Source organism: Polyergus mexicanus, unplaced genomic scaffold, assembly GCF_030449975.1.
Source record: "Polyergus mexicanus isolate NDT 795.1 unplaced genomic scaffold, iyPolMexi1.0 SCAF_24, whole genome shotgun sequence".
In the NCBI taxonomy this organism is placed as follows: Eukaryota; Metazoa; Arthropoda; class Insecta; order Hymenoptera; family Formicidae; genus Polyergus; species Polyergus mexicanus.
The window spans coordinates 2,572,271-2,588,505 of NW_027223344.1; the positions used below are offsets into that span (position 1 = coordinate 2,572,271).

The 16,235-nt window shown below is 34.6% G+C and overlaps 1 protein-coding gene and 1 pseudogene across 1 annotated transcript; both read left to right on the forward strand.

Moving 5' to 3' along the window:
* Nucleotides 1-947: 947 nt before the first annotated feature.
* LOC138942861 (uncharacterized) lies at nt 948-6,054 on the forward strand. Its single transcript, XM_070313327.1, has 8 exons — nt 948-1,053; nt 1,201-1,677; nt 1,953-2,051; nt 2,172-2,633; nt 2,993-3,461; nt 4,130-4,728; nt 4,777-4,937; nt 5,845-6,054. The coding sequence occupies exons 1-8, from the start codon at nt 948-950 to the stop codon at nt 6,052-6,054; spliced, it is 2,583 nt and encodes an 860-aa protein (XP_070169428.1).
* Nucleotides 6,055-14,398: 8,344 nt separating this feature from the next.
* On the forward strand, nt 14,399-16,195 carry LOC138942862 (uncharacterized; annotated as a pseudogene).
* The last annotated feature ends 40 nt before the right edge of the window (nt 16,196-16,235 follow it).

Below are 16,235 nucleotides of genomic sequence, written 5' to 3' on the forward strand. Positions count from 1 at the left end.
TGTCCAAACGAACGGTGTCCAAATGAACAGTGTCCAATTGAGCGGTGTCCAAGTAAACGATGCGTATTTTCTTATGTGTCCAAAAGCTACTGTATCCAAAATTACTGTGTCCAAATGCACTGTGTCCAATTGAACCGTGTGCACAATCTCGTGTCCATTTGTAACGTGTCCATTTGCATCGTGTCCAATTGTACTGTGTCCAAGTGAAGGCCACTCGTTCCCGTCAACCGTTGCACTCCTGCATTCCACGGGAAAAACCCATCCCGGACAAAACTATAACGCGCTATACGCGCACCGACAGTAATTCCGCGACCGCCATTTACGCGATCGGACTCGCCATTAATACGGCGCGCTAAGTCCCGCTCAGGAGGAGGATCTATATCCTGCCGCGACACCGATCGACGTACGAGAATCAAAACAGGCGCGTCAAAGGACCGCCCACCGGCCCGGCCGAAATTACCGTGTGGCGTTCCTGCGGCTGTATTCAAAATCATTTTTGTTACTAACTTCACGAAATCCATTTGTAACCATTTTCACACATTTCATTTATTGATTTAACATTCTACATAACAACATATTAAACATACAACAATTTATGTAACATTCATTCATTCGTATATTGGTAATCAATCTGTACACATCCTTCTCACAAATTAAATCTTTTATTAGTAAAAGATAAAGTCTAGTGATTTAACTATATCTCTACCACAACTGGTGACCCCGACGTGATCACGGACTTTCGAGAATTCACGTTCAAGCGCGGCGAATTTGAATCGGTGATCCGTGAGTTTTGTGAGTCATCGAGTTTCGAGTTCTGCTGTGATTCTTGTGTGGTTTGTGCCTTGTGTTCTTCGAATCGACGAGATTTTCGAGTCATCGAATTTACGAGGACAGCATCTTACTAGACTACTGAATTTTACAACGCAGAATATTGACAGAATTCGACGATGCCTGTGGACGAATTTTCGACTTCGAATCCTTCAACGTCAACATCAGTTCCATCGGCTGGAGAACATCATCCGCGTTTAACGAATCCGACACAATCTTTTCCCAGTAATGAGCCTCATCAATAAGATCAACCAAACGAAATCCATTCTAACGAGTTTCGCCTTGTTAAATTGCCGAATTTTTGGTATAAGCAGCCTAAATTGTGGTTTGCTCAATTAGAAAGCGAATTCTTGGTTTTTCGGATCCGTGCAGATGATGTTAAATATAGCTCGGTTATACGGCATCTTAATGAGCAAGCTTTATTAGCTATTGCTGAGTTAATTGAAAATCCTCCTGAAAAAGATAAATATCTTCATGTTAAAAACATTTTGATTAATCGGTTTACTGATTCTGAGGAAAAACGTCTTCGTCAATTGTTAGCTGGTGTTGAACTGAATGATAAAAAACCGTCTGATTTGCTTCGCGAAATTAAACAATTAGTGGGAGGAGCAATTTCGGAAAATGTATTACATTCTATTTGGTTGCAAAGATTACCTTCTCAAGTTCAAGCCATTTTAGCCGTTGTGGAAGATTGCCCTTTAATCAAACTTGCTGAATTAGCTGATAAAATTTTGGATCGCGAAACTAGTCTTCAAGTCGCGACAATAGCTTCCCCTGTGGAGGAAAATACTTCGAATTTTACTAATCTCGAGCGTAGAATCGCAGCTCTAGAAATAAAACGTGTACGCAGTAGATCAAAATTTAAATACAAAGAAAAAAGAAGATCTAGATCATCTTCTAGAAACAAATTCGATAAAGATAACCAAAAAATTTGTTTTTATCACAAGAAATTTGGTGCTAAAGCTTTTAAATGTACAATACCTTGTGATATGTCTAAATCTTTGGTCGAAAGGCAGGAAAACTAGCTTCACCGTTGAGTTGTGAGGCGGCTGACAACGGTTCACTTAACAATCGCCTCATTATTACTGATAAAACGTCAAGACTTAATTTTCTTGTTAATACAGGAGCTGATATTTCTTTGATTCCAAAAAGATTTGTTTCAAAAGTTCAAGTTATTTCTTCCAAGCTTTATGCAGCTAATGGAACCAAGATTAATACCTACGGTATAAAAATGTTAACTTTAAATCTTGGATTACGAAGAATTATTAAATGGAAATTTTGCATTGCGGATATTCAGAGACCCATTTTGGGCGCAGATTTTTTGAGTAATTTTGGAATTTTAGTTGACATTAAAAACAAAAAACTTCTTGATAGTGTTACCGGTCTTTCATTTAAAGGAAAACTATCTAAAGTTAATCATTTGTCGATTTGCACTACATTTCCTGACTCATCTTTCCATAAGATTCTTGCTGAATTTCCTGAATTAACTCATTTTGCTCCTATATCAACAAATAAGATTCATCAAATTGAGCATCATATTATTACAAAAGGACCACCTATTGCTTCAACTCCTCGCAGATTGTCACCGGAAAAATTAAAATTTGCAAGAGACGAATTTAATTTTATGGTGGAACAAGGAATGTGTAGACCGTCAAGCAACACCTGGACAGCTCCACTTCATATGGTTCCTAAAAATGGACCGAACTCATGGAGACTTTGCGGTGACTATCGGGCTTTAAATGAAGCTACTGTTCCTGATCGTTATCCGCTTCCTCACATTCAGGATTTCACTGCTGGTTTACACGGTAAAAATATATTTTCTAAGATTGATTTAGTTAAAGCCTATTACCAAGTGCCAGTTGCGAAAGAGGATATATCAAAAACAGCTGTTACTACTCCATTTTTTCTCCATTTGAATTTCTTGTAATGCCTTTTGGTTTACGTAATGCTGCTCAGACTTTTCAACGTCTTATGAATATCATATTATCTGGACTTGATTTTTGTGTCTGTTATCTTGACGATATCTTAATTGCTTCTGTGAATGAGAAAGAGCATGCTGTACATCTTCATACTGTGTTTTCTCGGCTTAAACAATTTGGCATGACGATTAATTTGTCCAAATGTCTCTTTGGTAAGGATGAAATTTCTTTCCTTGGTTATTTAGTTTCCAAGCAAGGAATTAAACCGACATCTGAAAAGGTTAAAGCCATAATTGATTACAGAAAACCAAAAACAATTCACGAATTAAGAAGATTTATAGGTATTATCAACTTTTATCATCGTTGTCTGAAAAATGCTGCATCACATCAAGCAGTTCTTACGGATTATCTTAAGGATAGCAGGAAGAGGGATAAAAGATTAGTCACTTGGACTTCTGAAGCTGAAGAAGCTTTCAAAAATTGCAAAGAAGAACTCTTACGAGTCACAACTTTAGCGCATCCGGCTCCAACTGTTCCTCTTATCCTCACTTGTGATGCATCAGATTTTGCAGTTGGTGCATCTTTGGAACAGATAATTGATGGAGTTAATAAACCGATTGCATTTTTCTCAAAGAAATTAGACGACACTCAACGTAATTATAGTACTTACGATCGTGAACTTCTTGGTATTTATTTAGCCATCAAGCATTTCAGGTACTTACTTGAAAGACGCCAGATTCTTATTCGGACAGATCATAAACCTTTAATTTATGCTTTTCAATAAAAATTAGATAAAGCTTCACCCAGACAAATCCGACATCTTGATTTTATTGCTCAATTTTCAACAAACATCGAGCATATATCTGGTAAACAAAATGTAGTTGCAGATTCACTCTCTAGAATTGAATCCGTTTCGATTTCCAGAGAAACTATGATAGGTAACTCTTCCAGAGTTAGCAGAATTACAAAGAGAAGATGAAGAATTAAAAGCACTTCTCACTAATTCTTCTTTCAAGCTTCAAAAACTTATACTTTCTGGCTCGACTACAACTATTTTCTGTGACTGCTCTACCGTTAATATTCGTCCTTATGTACCTCAACAGCTTCGTAGAAGAATTTTTGATGTTGTGCATGGTTTATCTCATCCAAGTGGTCGTTCTACCTGCAAACTAATACAACAAAAATTTATTTGGCCAACGATGAAGAAAGATATAGGCTAGATCGTGTCTGCCTTGTCAACGTGCCAAGATCCAAAAGCATACCAAGAATTTTCCTCAGAAGATTACTATTCCAGATCAACGTTTTCAGCACATTCATTTAGATTTGATTGGACCTCTTCCTATATGTCAAAATTTTCGTTATTGTTTAACTATGATTGACAGATTTTCTAGATGGCCGGAGGCAATTCCTCTTACCGAAATTTCAGCTGATACTGTTTCTACAGCTTTTTATACACACTGGGTTGCGAGATATGGTGCTCCGCAGACGATCACTACCGATCAAGGTCCTCAATTTGAAGCTGCATTGTTTAAGGCTCTCACCAACTTAATTGGTTGCGAGCGAATTAGAACCTCAGCTTATCACCCGGCTTCTAATGGTATCCTAGAACGATGGCACCGTACATTGAAGAGTGCTATTATATGTCACGCAAATGAAAATTGGTTTGAAATTTTGCCAACTGTTTTACTTGGACTTCGTACTTGTTTTAAAGAAGATTTGAATGCGTCTCCTGCAGAAATGCTTTATGGATCTACATTAAGGATTCCTGAAGAATTTTTTAATGAAGAGGATCTTCCATCTGACCCTGAATTTTTTATTGAAAAACATAGAATACATATGAGAGAGATCAAATCAAGACCTACTGCACATCATCACAAAAAAACACTTTTTTTTCATAAAAATTTGTATGATTGCACTCATGTTTGGATTCGTGAAGATGCTGTTAGAAAATCTCTTCAACCTCCTTATTCTGGTCCTTTTCGTATTGTTAATAGGATTAATGATAATTTGTTTGCAATCGATGTTTCAGGAAAAATTGTCAATATCACCACAGAACGTCTTAAACCAGCCTTCCTACCGAAAGAAATTAGCGATGATGTTATTGTCATGACGTCTCCTTCTTCTTCCAATTCACCTCAATCAACTTTTCTTGAAAAACAAATCAAAACTTATTCTGGTCCAAGGAAGAAAGTTAGTTTCGCAACGTAGTACGTCGCTGGAAGGGGAATACTGTGGCGTTCCTGCGGCTGTATTCAAAATCATTTTTGTTACTAACTTCACGAAATCCATTTGTAACCATTTTCACACATTTCATTTATTGATTTAACATTCGACATAACAACATATTAAACATACGACAATTTATGTAACATTCATTCATTCGTTTATTGGTAATCAATCTGTATACTTCTCACAAATTAAATCTTTTATTAGTAAAAGATAAAGTCTAGTGATTTAACTATATCGCTACCACAACCGCCCGATAACTAGCGGCATCTGCCGAAATCACGACCCGCGATCCGTAATCGATATTATATCGAACCGCCGAAATCGCCCTCCGCGCCGCGCATACGTGCATTGATTCGGATGCACCGCACGATCGCACCGCTATCCGATTCCGCATCTTACACGCACACGCTTGCATTATTGTCATACACATACCGCCATTCGCATTACATATATACTTTCGATACTCTGCTAATTTATTATACGCATATATTATACATTCGCGCACGCACTCACTCGCCTATCGTCTCACACGCACACAACTACACACGCCCACACACATACATCGTTTATACACATACACTCACGGTGTACACACACACACATTTATATTATTATACACATTATTATACGCAATAAATTATATTTTACCCAACAATACTTTCGTTCGTCTCTCGATACCCCCTTTCACGAGCCCCGAATTCCGACCGAGTTATCCGTCACCGCCTCGCGAAAGCGGTTTATTACAAATGTAATATATTTGCCCAATCGTATCAAATAATGGGTGAAGAATTAGAAAATCAACGGCGTTTAGAAATGGAGTCTGGTGAATTATTACCAGAATTACAATTATTATTTACTTTAAAACTAGGTATGGATTGACGTCGATATAATGCTCAAAGAACTGATGAAGTTGCTGCTGTTTTTTATACAAATGTTGATAGAAAAATTCCAGAATCATACGTTACAATACGTAATAAAAATACTAAAACTTTGCAAAAAGTTATGGATCCTAATGTTGAACCATGGATATATTCATTGTTTTATCCATATGGTACTCAAGGATGGCATCGTCATTTAACAAAATTAAATAGTAACAGAGTTTAAATTACTAAATGGAAGGGTTTCATTTCAATCTCAAGAGTATTTTTGTTGTATTGTTAACAGAACTCTTGCAACAATAAAGCTAGTATTTTTAGCAATTAATACATTATCATCCGTGTAATCTCTAGAAAATAGTATAATTATTAAATATTATTGACTAAATATTGTATATTATCAATATTTTATTATACAGATTATAATCTTAATAGATAAAAGTAATTATTAAATATATTTGTATAATTTGACAAGCTGGAAGTAAAAAAAGTACTTAATAATGAAATAAGATATTTGTTTTCCTTTGTTTGGACATTTGTAATTTGTAAATCAAAATCTGTATTTTTGTCGATACGTTTCTGATGAAATATAGCCTTTTTTAAATCTGCCATGCCACTGAAATATGTAATCCATCAAAGGACACAGTGTCATAATCCAAAGTAGATTTAAATTTATAATGTACAGACATTGTGTTACTACAAATTTATACATACCTGTCATTCAATTTCGGCGGATGACAACGGCATGAAACAAACCAAGCTTAGTACGTCAGAGCCAATTGGATGCTCTAAAAATTCATTATAGAAAAATAATCATAACAAATCTTTTAATACAAAATATTTCGTCCGCACCTTATTTTATCGAAAAAAACGCAAAACCGAGTCAAGCTTTATTCGCCACTAATCTCATACACGCTATTGAGACCCGTTCTACGATAAGTCATTAGTCGTTAATCGTAAGCAAATTGACCAACCAACCATTCTAAGATTTGGAATAATCGACTGTGGTTGACCAATTTTCTTATGACTAACAACTAACGACTTATTGTAGAACGGGCCTAACCTTGCATGTCCCGACGCGAGTTGTCATAAACTGTCATCATCATCATTGCGAAATTCGCCGCGGTCTCGATCGCCTGGAATCGACCACCAATCACATACGCGGTAAAATTGCAACAATACGTGCGATACATATCGACTCAAAACGCACACTTCTCGGTACAAATGACTTTTTTTATAGAAGATTTTGACAATTCTTCATTAATGCAGCATTTTATAATTATATCATATTCTAGAAATTTCAAATGCAATTATAATATCTAATTTTTTATAAGTTTCTAAAATCTGTCAGCAAATTTTCAGAAATATTACAAATGCAATGTTGCATCTGAAACATTCAGAAATATAACGTGCAATGTAAATGTAATATTACTTTCATCATGTATCAGAAATGTTTCTAAATCATTGCATCTGCAATATTTCTTCTGCAATATTACAGAAACATACAAATATTAAAGCAAACTTTTTTATCTTTTTGAAAGATTTCAGAAATATTGCAAATACAATATTTTAAAAAACATGATGCAAGTACATTTCTGAAATATTTCGGATGCAAAGTTACAACTGAAATGTTAATGGAATATTTCTGTACCATTTCTGAATATTACAGTATTTCAGCAATATTACATGCCGAGTGGGTGGAGAATTTAACGTCCCGAAAAAATAAAGCCTATTTCAGCTATTTAAAATCATATACAAATATTGCATAGCAATATGTCGAAATATGATGGGCACTGGGTATGTGGTATTGTATTACGATATCAAAGTAATATACAGGGTGCCAGCCAGACTTTAAAGTCTTATAAAAAATTTAATTCTGAACAAAAAATTTCCTATAAACATAAGTCGAAAAATGTTTTCTTAAGAAGTTATCGCTCAAAAACCTCTGAAATCGTGATTATTTTATACATTTTTCCAAATATCATGGAAAATGTGCATTTTTTAACAAAGAGTACCGAAACAAAAGTTGTAGAAAATTAAATTATCTTTCAAATGAGATTAAAATGATTGTTGTACGTTCCATAAATTTTGAGAGATAATCAGTTACAAAAAGTGCTTTTGTTACTTATTGTTAGATCGATTAAAGTTGGATCAGGAGAAAATCCGTAAAGCGACTAGATCGGTCATTACTCGATGCCGAGTGTATTGGAGCTACGGGGGGACATTTTAAGAATAGTTAGTTTTTTCACGTCTTTATTTATTTTCTACTATTACGTGCTATTTTAGTTTAAAAAAATTTATTTTATTTTCATAAAAGAAAAAAATTTTTATTTTTTATTTTTATCGTTTTTTCAAGAAATTTATTAAGTTTCATTTTCCTTTTATTTCATTTTCATCTTACCTTTTGCTCTTCCTTTGCATCAGAGGTTTTTAAGCGATAACTTCTTAAGGAAGCATTTTTCGACCCACGTTTATACAAAATTTTTTGTTCAGAATTAAATTTCCTATAAGATCTCAAAGTTGAATGTTCGGAGCCACCCTGTATATTATTTAAATGTGTTATCATTAATATTAAATTAAAATTAATATATTTTATTATTATTATTACTATTGTTATTATTACTATTAGAAAATGTAAAAGAAGAACGACAATGTAGGATTGAGAGATGTGAATTTAATAAATATTAGTTTTGCCGCGTGAAATTTCAAAGTTAATAAATCTTACTATCATTAAATTTGATATTTGACTTTCTTTAAATAAAATTTTTTGAACTTATCGATTTTGTATCATTTTATAAATTCATCGCGTACAAGAATATTTTTATTTAACATTTATTAATACAACAAAACAGGGTTGGGAAATAATGCGTTACTTGTAACCTCGTTACTGTTACAGTTACTTTTTTCGGTAACGGCATTACAATTTTGTTTGTAACGGAAAAAAATAACTTCGTTACATTTTTCGGTAACAAGTAACGAATTTAACAGTTATTTTTATCGTTACTTTTTTCAAATTTGCTCGGTATAATTTTTATACAAAGGAATATATTGATAAAAGTTTTGGAATGCAGTATATGGAAACTACTGCAAGCTTATTCTGGTATCTCGGTTTTTTCTATTTTGTAAGATAATGTAAGTTAAAAATTTTTAAATTGATCTTGTATGTTTTTAAAATGTATGTAAAGTTTGTGTTATATATAAAAAAACTAACGGAAATTATAACGATTAAAAAAGCGTTATTATATATAAAAGCGTAACGGTAACAAGTTACTTTTTAAAATTAGTAACGAGTAACAGTAACGAGTTACTTTTTAGAAAAAAGAATGGTAATGATAACGAGTTACTTTTATAAAGTAACTTTTCCAACCCTGCAACAAGATAATATTTATTTATTATTACAATATAAGGTATGAATAATAACAAATGCAAAACATGAAAAAACAAAGAGAAAAAGTGAGAACGAAAGTATTATTGCAATTATTAAAAGATATGATGATAGTTGCACGTACATGTGCACGCATGCACGCACGCACACACGTATATATTTTTTAATGTATTAATGTTATTAATATTTTAAAATAAACTTTACAAAAATATGTGAAATCCGTCTAAAAAAGACATCACAGATGTAAAATATCGCTAAGTATATCTTTCTCCAGCCAAAATAGTCCTTTACAAAAATTAATCGCCATCAAAAGTATTATCTTCTCAAAAACTATATTTATCTTTAGAAAAATTTATCGCCATCAAAAATATTATCTTCTTAATAATTATATTTATAAATTACATTTTATCTGTATTAATAACATAGGAAAACAACTTAAAATCACAGGGAAACAACTTAGCATCAAAAAGAAGTAAAATAAAAAAAATCTAATAAATCTAGAAAAATATAATGTATAATATTCAGTTGAATTATTTTTTATAACTAGAATAGATTTTTTAATATAAAATGCAGAAAATATTAAAATTGTGAAATTTTGCCTTGTTATTTATTTAACATTGTACTCTATTCTACTTGCAGAAGCAAATAAAATGCAACAAAATATATTTATATAGCATAAGAGAGGCTGTAGAACTTAAAATGGATCGTACAAATGTATAATTTTTATATATTTTTAAAATATTTATATACATATATATAAATAATAAATTATTTATATCTAAATAATTATTCATATTTATTTAATTTAAATATACTCAAACGTATATTCAAGAAAAGAAAACACAAAACACAAAAAATTAAATTTCGAAAATTAAGAAGTTAAAATTACAAAAATAAAAATTCAAAAATTAATGTTAAAAAAATAAATATAAAAAAATTTCGTGTGCAAAAAAAACTTAGCGCTGTTATTCCAATTAAAATTAACATTATGAATATAAAACAAACTATAATATAAAATACACTATAATATAATACTATAGTATAAAATAATAAAATAAAATAACTATAATACAAAATATAATACAAACTAAAATAACTTTACATAATGCGTCGTCTACAATGGCAGCAAGAGTAGTAGATTAAGACTGTAAGACGTCAGGATAAGCTGGTTTTTCGGTGTAATAGGGCGTAGAGTAAGGCCGTAAGCGAAATGGTTGAATTCTATTTCCTACGGTCTGCTCCTTTACTCTCAGCCAATGAGAGCTCGACAGTGGGAGCAAGGGCGGGAGCACAGCTGTGTTGTTTGTATGTCGGTTAACACACAATGTCAGACATGGAATCTCTTTGTGCGGAAGATGAGCTCAGCAGTGACCGAGAGCTAATTGCCGTGGTCCGAGTAAATAGATTTTTGTACGACAAGACTGAAAAATTATATACCAATGGGGAGGTGAAAGTCGCAGCATGGGCGCAGATCGGCGCGAGCCTCACTCATCCAGTAGAAGGTAAGTTTATTTCGATTATTTTAAAATGTTGGTACGGTTTTGTAGCGATATGTTGTTACGGTATAGTCGATGAACGAGGTGTCACATAATAAATTGGCGAAAGACATGTTTGACAGAATACAGGTTAGGTTAGGTTAGATTTAGATTATAACTTTGAGACACTAGGAAAAGAAAATGTAATAATTTATTTGTCAGATCTTGTTGCTGAAAAAATATTTTACGCCCTGAGGCAACGCTTTGGAAAAGAGCGGAGGAAGGTTGGGCAGTCTATGCCGAGGTCTGGAGCTGAAGCAGATCAGTCCAGATACACACCAACTTGGGAGTTGTACAAGGACCTGAATTCCTGGAGGACATCATTAAACTTAGAAGGTAAGTGTTGCGGCTTGAGAAGTTCTGCATGATAAATGTCGATAACTTATTATTGTAATGTGATTGCAGAACCTTATCCAACTACAAGTCCAAAATCCAAAAGGACATTTCTACAAATAATCAAGTGCCACAACTTTGCACAAGTTCCTCATTCGCGTCTACGTCTGCTCCTTCTAATGGTCAAGTAACAACAGTGTTTTGCATTCCCCCCTCTGTTACGTCTGCTGCAGCAAGCCCAGACACATCTAATTCTTGGAATTGGGACTTATTTACAAGACTCGCAAGTAAGGAGATTAAAAAACTCATTGTCAGGTCTCCACAGTTTGTTATAACATTCTAGATTAATCTAAAGTATTCCTCTGTTACATTTTCAGGTACTGAAAAGTCAGGTACTGAGGATTCTATAAAAATATCTGAGGATTCCTGTTCGCCACTTCCTCTTGCAGCAACACCTCTTGCTACATAATCTCCTACAACACCATCATCTGCAGTTACTTCGGGATCTGAAAGCAATAATGCAGTACCACAGGTGCAGAGAGCTATGTCCAAGATTGGCACCAAGCGCAAGGTGCCCCCTTCTGATTCTTTTGCAACTAAAAAACGACAGGAGATAGACGCTGTCAGTAAGTCTTTCGTTGAACAAAGTAAGGGATTGACAGATCTTGCAGCGAAGATCGGTGAAGCAATTACGGCTCCACCTCCACAATCAAGTACTTCGTCAGCAGTATAAGCATAGTGAAACAAGACTGAGATAATCTGTAATTTTTGCTCAAAAGTTCAATTTACTTACTGTGATTTTATAACCAATAATTATAATTATTATGATAATCTTATATAAAAACCACAAAAGATATTTTGTTTATATATAGTTTTATTATTAATACATAGTTTATTATATATAGTTTTGTTATTACTAATATATAGTTTTGTTAATGTAAAATTTTAGGAAATAACATGAAAGTGGCCTTTGGTTTAATTTATAACTTATTGTAGATTAAAAAATTGAGTCTTCATAATATGTTCATTTTTATATTTGAATAAACACTACTATTCGTACTTTTCAGAAATAGTATTAAGTATTTTTTGGTAGAACTTACATTGCAGTCCAAAGCAAAATTGAGTTTAGGTTGTGTTTTTGTATTATTGGGTTGAGTAAAAAGTCATTGCGTATTTTTGCAACAGATGGCATTAGTTCAGTTTTGGCAGTACTAGAATCATCCACACATATGTTTGTCATATATCGTTTAACAGCTGACGGTTTAAGCTTCATTCTAAAAAAAAATTGAGCGATTTGGTTGAGTTTTGGAGATTTTACAACAAGTTGAAGATGGAAGACCAAACTGTGCATTTTCACCATATTTTACTGTTTTACTTCCGTAAAGGGAAGAACGCGCGTCAAGCTTGTGAAAAATTGCGTAAAGTTTACGGTGACGATGCTCTACAAGAACGTCAGTGCCAAAACTGGTTCAAGAAATTCCGCGCTGGTGATTTTGATCTCAAAGATGCTCCTCGGTCAGGAAGGCCCACCGAGATTGATGACGACAAAATAAAGGCATTGATCAAGTCAAACCCACGTTACACGACACGAGAGATTCACTTCAAAACTCCCTGCGTGGAATAACGTTAAATTCAGATGAGGCGATAAATCATCACCTTGTTCAGTTTTTCGCTAATAAAGACAGATCCTTCTACGAACGGGGAATTATGAAGCTCCTACCAAGAAACCGAACAATCAATTCGGATGTTGGCACCGAAAGATGGCAAAAGGTCATCGAACAAAACGGAAAATATATCATTGATTGATCTTTGTTTTTTATATAAATAAATGACTTTGAAAAACATACAAAAAATACGCAATGACTTTTTACTCAATCCAATAGTTTGAAGGACGACAAATAAAAAATAAATGTTTTAATATAATCGTTTACTTTATTCAATCTTCTTATTGACAAACTTATAAACAAAATTATCAGTTTTAAAAATATTCATTATGCTCTTTTCATAGCCAAGTAACACAGCATTCAACTACAGAACTAAATAACAAATTATAACCACATATAAAATGCAAAACAAAACGTAAATTTAACAACTATGCGAGAGGGTTAATTATTTGATCTTGAAAAACTCTCATATACTGCCAGGGCGCCTGGGCTTCTCCAACTGGGGATACAAAATACTGCTTGAGGTAATTGCGCATACCTTCCGACATTGAGCCACCTCGATTAGCTCCAGTCCTACCTAACTCTTTGAAAAATGCACAAGGGCCAATAGTCCTCCATCGACCGTCATGAATAAGCCCATCCTCATCCTCAACATCGAGCCAATCAGGAGGACAATACTGAGAGGCATATTTATCATTACCGTCATTACAGCTCATAATGAAGTTGTGGAGACAAACAAGAGCTTTTACAATCTCTTCTATATTTGCTACAGAAAAACGCAATCGTTTGTGCAAAATATGCCAGCGTGACACTAATATTTCAAATGTGTTTTCTATGCAGAGACGAGCCCTACTGAGTCGGTAGTTGAAAACACACTGCTCGTCTGTCAATCTATTGCGTCTTGCATTGCGGCGTATGAGATACGTGTTAAGGGGGAAGGCCTAATCGGCCACAATCACATGTGGGACATCTCTCCCTGGCAGAGGTATTGGTGATGGAAGATCAGCGTCACCAGAGGCAAGGTCAGCTAATTCAGAATTTCTCCACACACCACCATCACTGATCGAACCTGTAAATACATCAAATACACTTCATTGCACGTTACTATTAATTTGTTTCCTATCGTTCCTATAGTTATTAAGAAGCGATTACCAAACTATCCAATGTCCACCCATGTAAATTTATAATTCAGAGTGCCAACAGCACTATACTGAAGAATTACTTGTAGTTGTGGTATTGTGATCCAGAGCATGGCGGCTTTTCGATTTTCATATGTATGCCATCAAGAGCACCGATACAGTTTGGAAATTGCAACATATATTCTTTACTAATTTTTTTTCAGCCATCAGCATCTATTGTGGGAAGCACAACAGGTTGCAAGACATGCCAAATAGCACAACAAACTTCTGGTATTATTTTGCAAACCGTAGATTTTCCAACTCTGAATTTCAGATGCTTTGTCCGCATGCTTTCTCCTTGAGCAAGATATCTGCATTAAAAAAAGACATATATTAATATCAAATTTAATTTTTAAAATGCAGAATTGATTAGTACTCACGTCAAGGTTAGGCTCAAACGAAAGAGGCCTGGGTGAAAGAGGTGACCGGATGCTGCGCTTTTCCAGGTATGGATGCACCAAATTGAGCAAGAATTCAAACTGCTCCGGCTACATTCGAGTATATCCGAAAAATTCTTCGTGATCACTGATACTCAGTTCGCGAAACAGGTTAAGGTTGAAACCCTGATCAAATCTGCGTCTATTCACGGGCCGTACCCACCACCTTCGACCAATAACTCTCCTCGTCTGAACAATGCACCATTGAATAGTCAGAAGCTGGCTCCATAACATCATAAATAACACAACTTCAATTTTATGCAAATCCATGACTGCTATACATCAACAACGCTATACACCACAATATTTTGATTTACCGCCATTTGCCGCCTATGTACAAACTGATAACGTTCGTCGACGCTGATTGGCTTATTGTAATCCTTACTATATACCATTGTAGACACTTATGCGTAAGGAGGCTTTAATCCTACAGCCTACGTCTAATGCCTACTCTTTTCATTTGCTACTCCTGCTGCCATTGTAGACGACGCATAACACAGTGCTACTTCCAGATAATATATATCCGTCTATCCGCAACAGAATCATAATAAATAAATATACTAATTGTCCACCCAGACACTCCCCTCTGGATAAAGAGATTGTTGAGGCGTCGTTCTCGGCACGGAGTTTCACACGTGATAACCCTGACGTGATCTTCACGAGAGCTGATAGAGGCAACGTTATCGTAACCCTTAAAAAAATAGAATATATTAACAAAATAAATATATCAACGCTCTTCTTGAAGACAGCAACACATATTCAATCTTACAGAAAGATCCTACCAAAAAATTAATCAGAAATCTCCATGACTTGCTCCATGACATGGAAAAAGCTTGAATATATTACTGACTTGACGTACAAAAAAACTTAACTACACTAATGGCGTATTACCGAGAGCCTACGGACTGCTAAAAATCCACAAGCCGGAGTGCCCCCTTAGAATTACCGTTTCGTCAATCAATACTCCTTTGTGCAAATTGGCATCCTTTTTACACGACATAATTTATGATTTGATACCAACAGCCAATAGTCACATATCTGACAGTTTCCAATAAGTTGAGAAACTAATAGACATACACATACATGACGATCACAAATTGATCTCATTAGATGTGATATCATTATTCACTAACATTTCTATAGACTTGGCTTTAGATAGTATAAAAAAGAGATGGAATTTTATTGCGGAGAAATGTGCCATACCTCGTAACAAATTTTTGGAAGCAGTCCGCTTCGTTCTTAACTCCACATTTTTTAACTTTGACGACGTTTGCTATAAACAGACTTTCGGCACTCTCATGGGTTCATCGTTCTCTCCGATCATCGCCGACATCACGTTATAAGACCTGAAGATGTAGGCGGTTGAGACTCTTCCGTTCAATTTATCTCTTCATTATAGATATGTAGACGATGTCGCGCTGGCGGCTCCCTCTCTCTATGTTCAATGTTGTGCTATACACTTTCAACTCTTTTCATCTAAGATTACAGTTTACGATGGAGAAGGGAGTTTACAACCGACTTAATTTTTTAGACGTGACCATAATTTTAAACAATTTTTTAACTTTTGACTGGTATCACAAACCTACTTTTTCGGGCAGATATTTGCATTTCGAGTCTCAACATCCTCTCTGCCATAAAAAAAGCACTGCCATCGGCCTCATCGACAGAGCTTTCCGGCTTTCACATCCAGGCTTCCACCAAAAAAAGTCTGCATTTCGTCATAAATACGCTACTAACAAACGGATGTCCACTGACGTTCATATTCAACATATTGCAAGAGCGCTTAAAATATCTGTCATTTACACACAATAAATTTGACAAGACGGATACCACGATTAGTAACGACGAAACT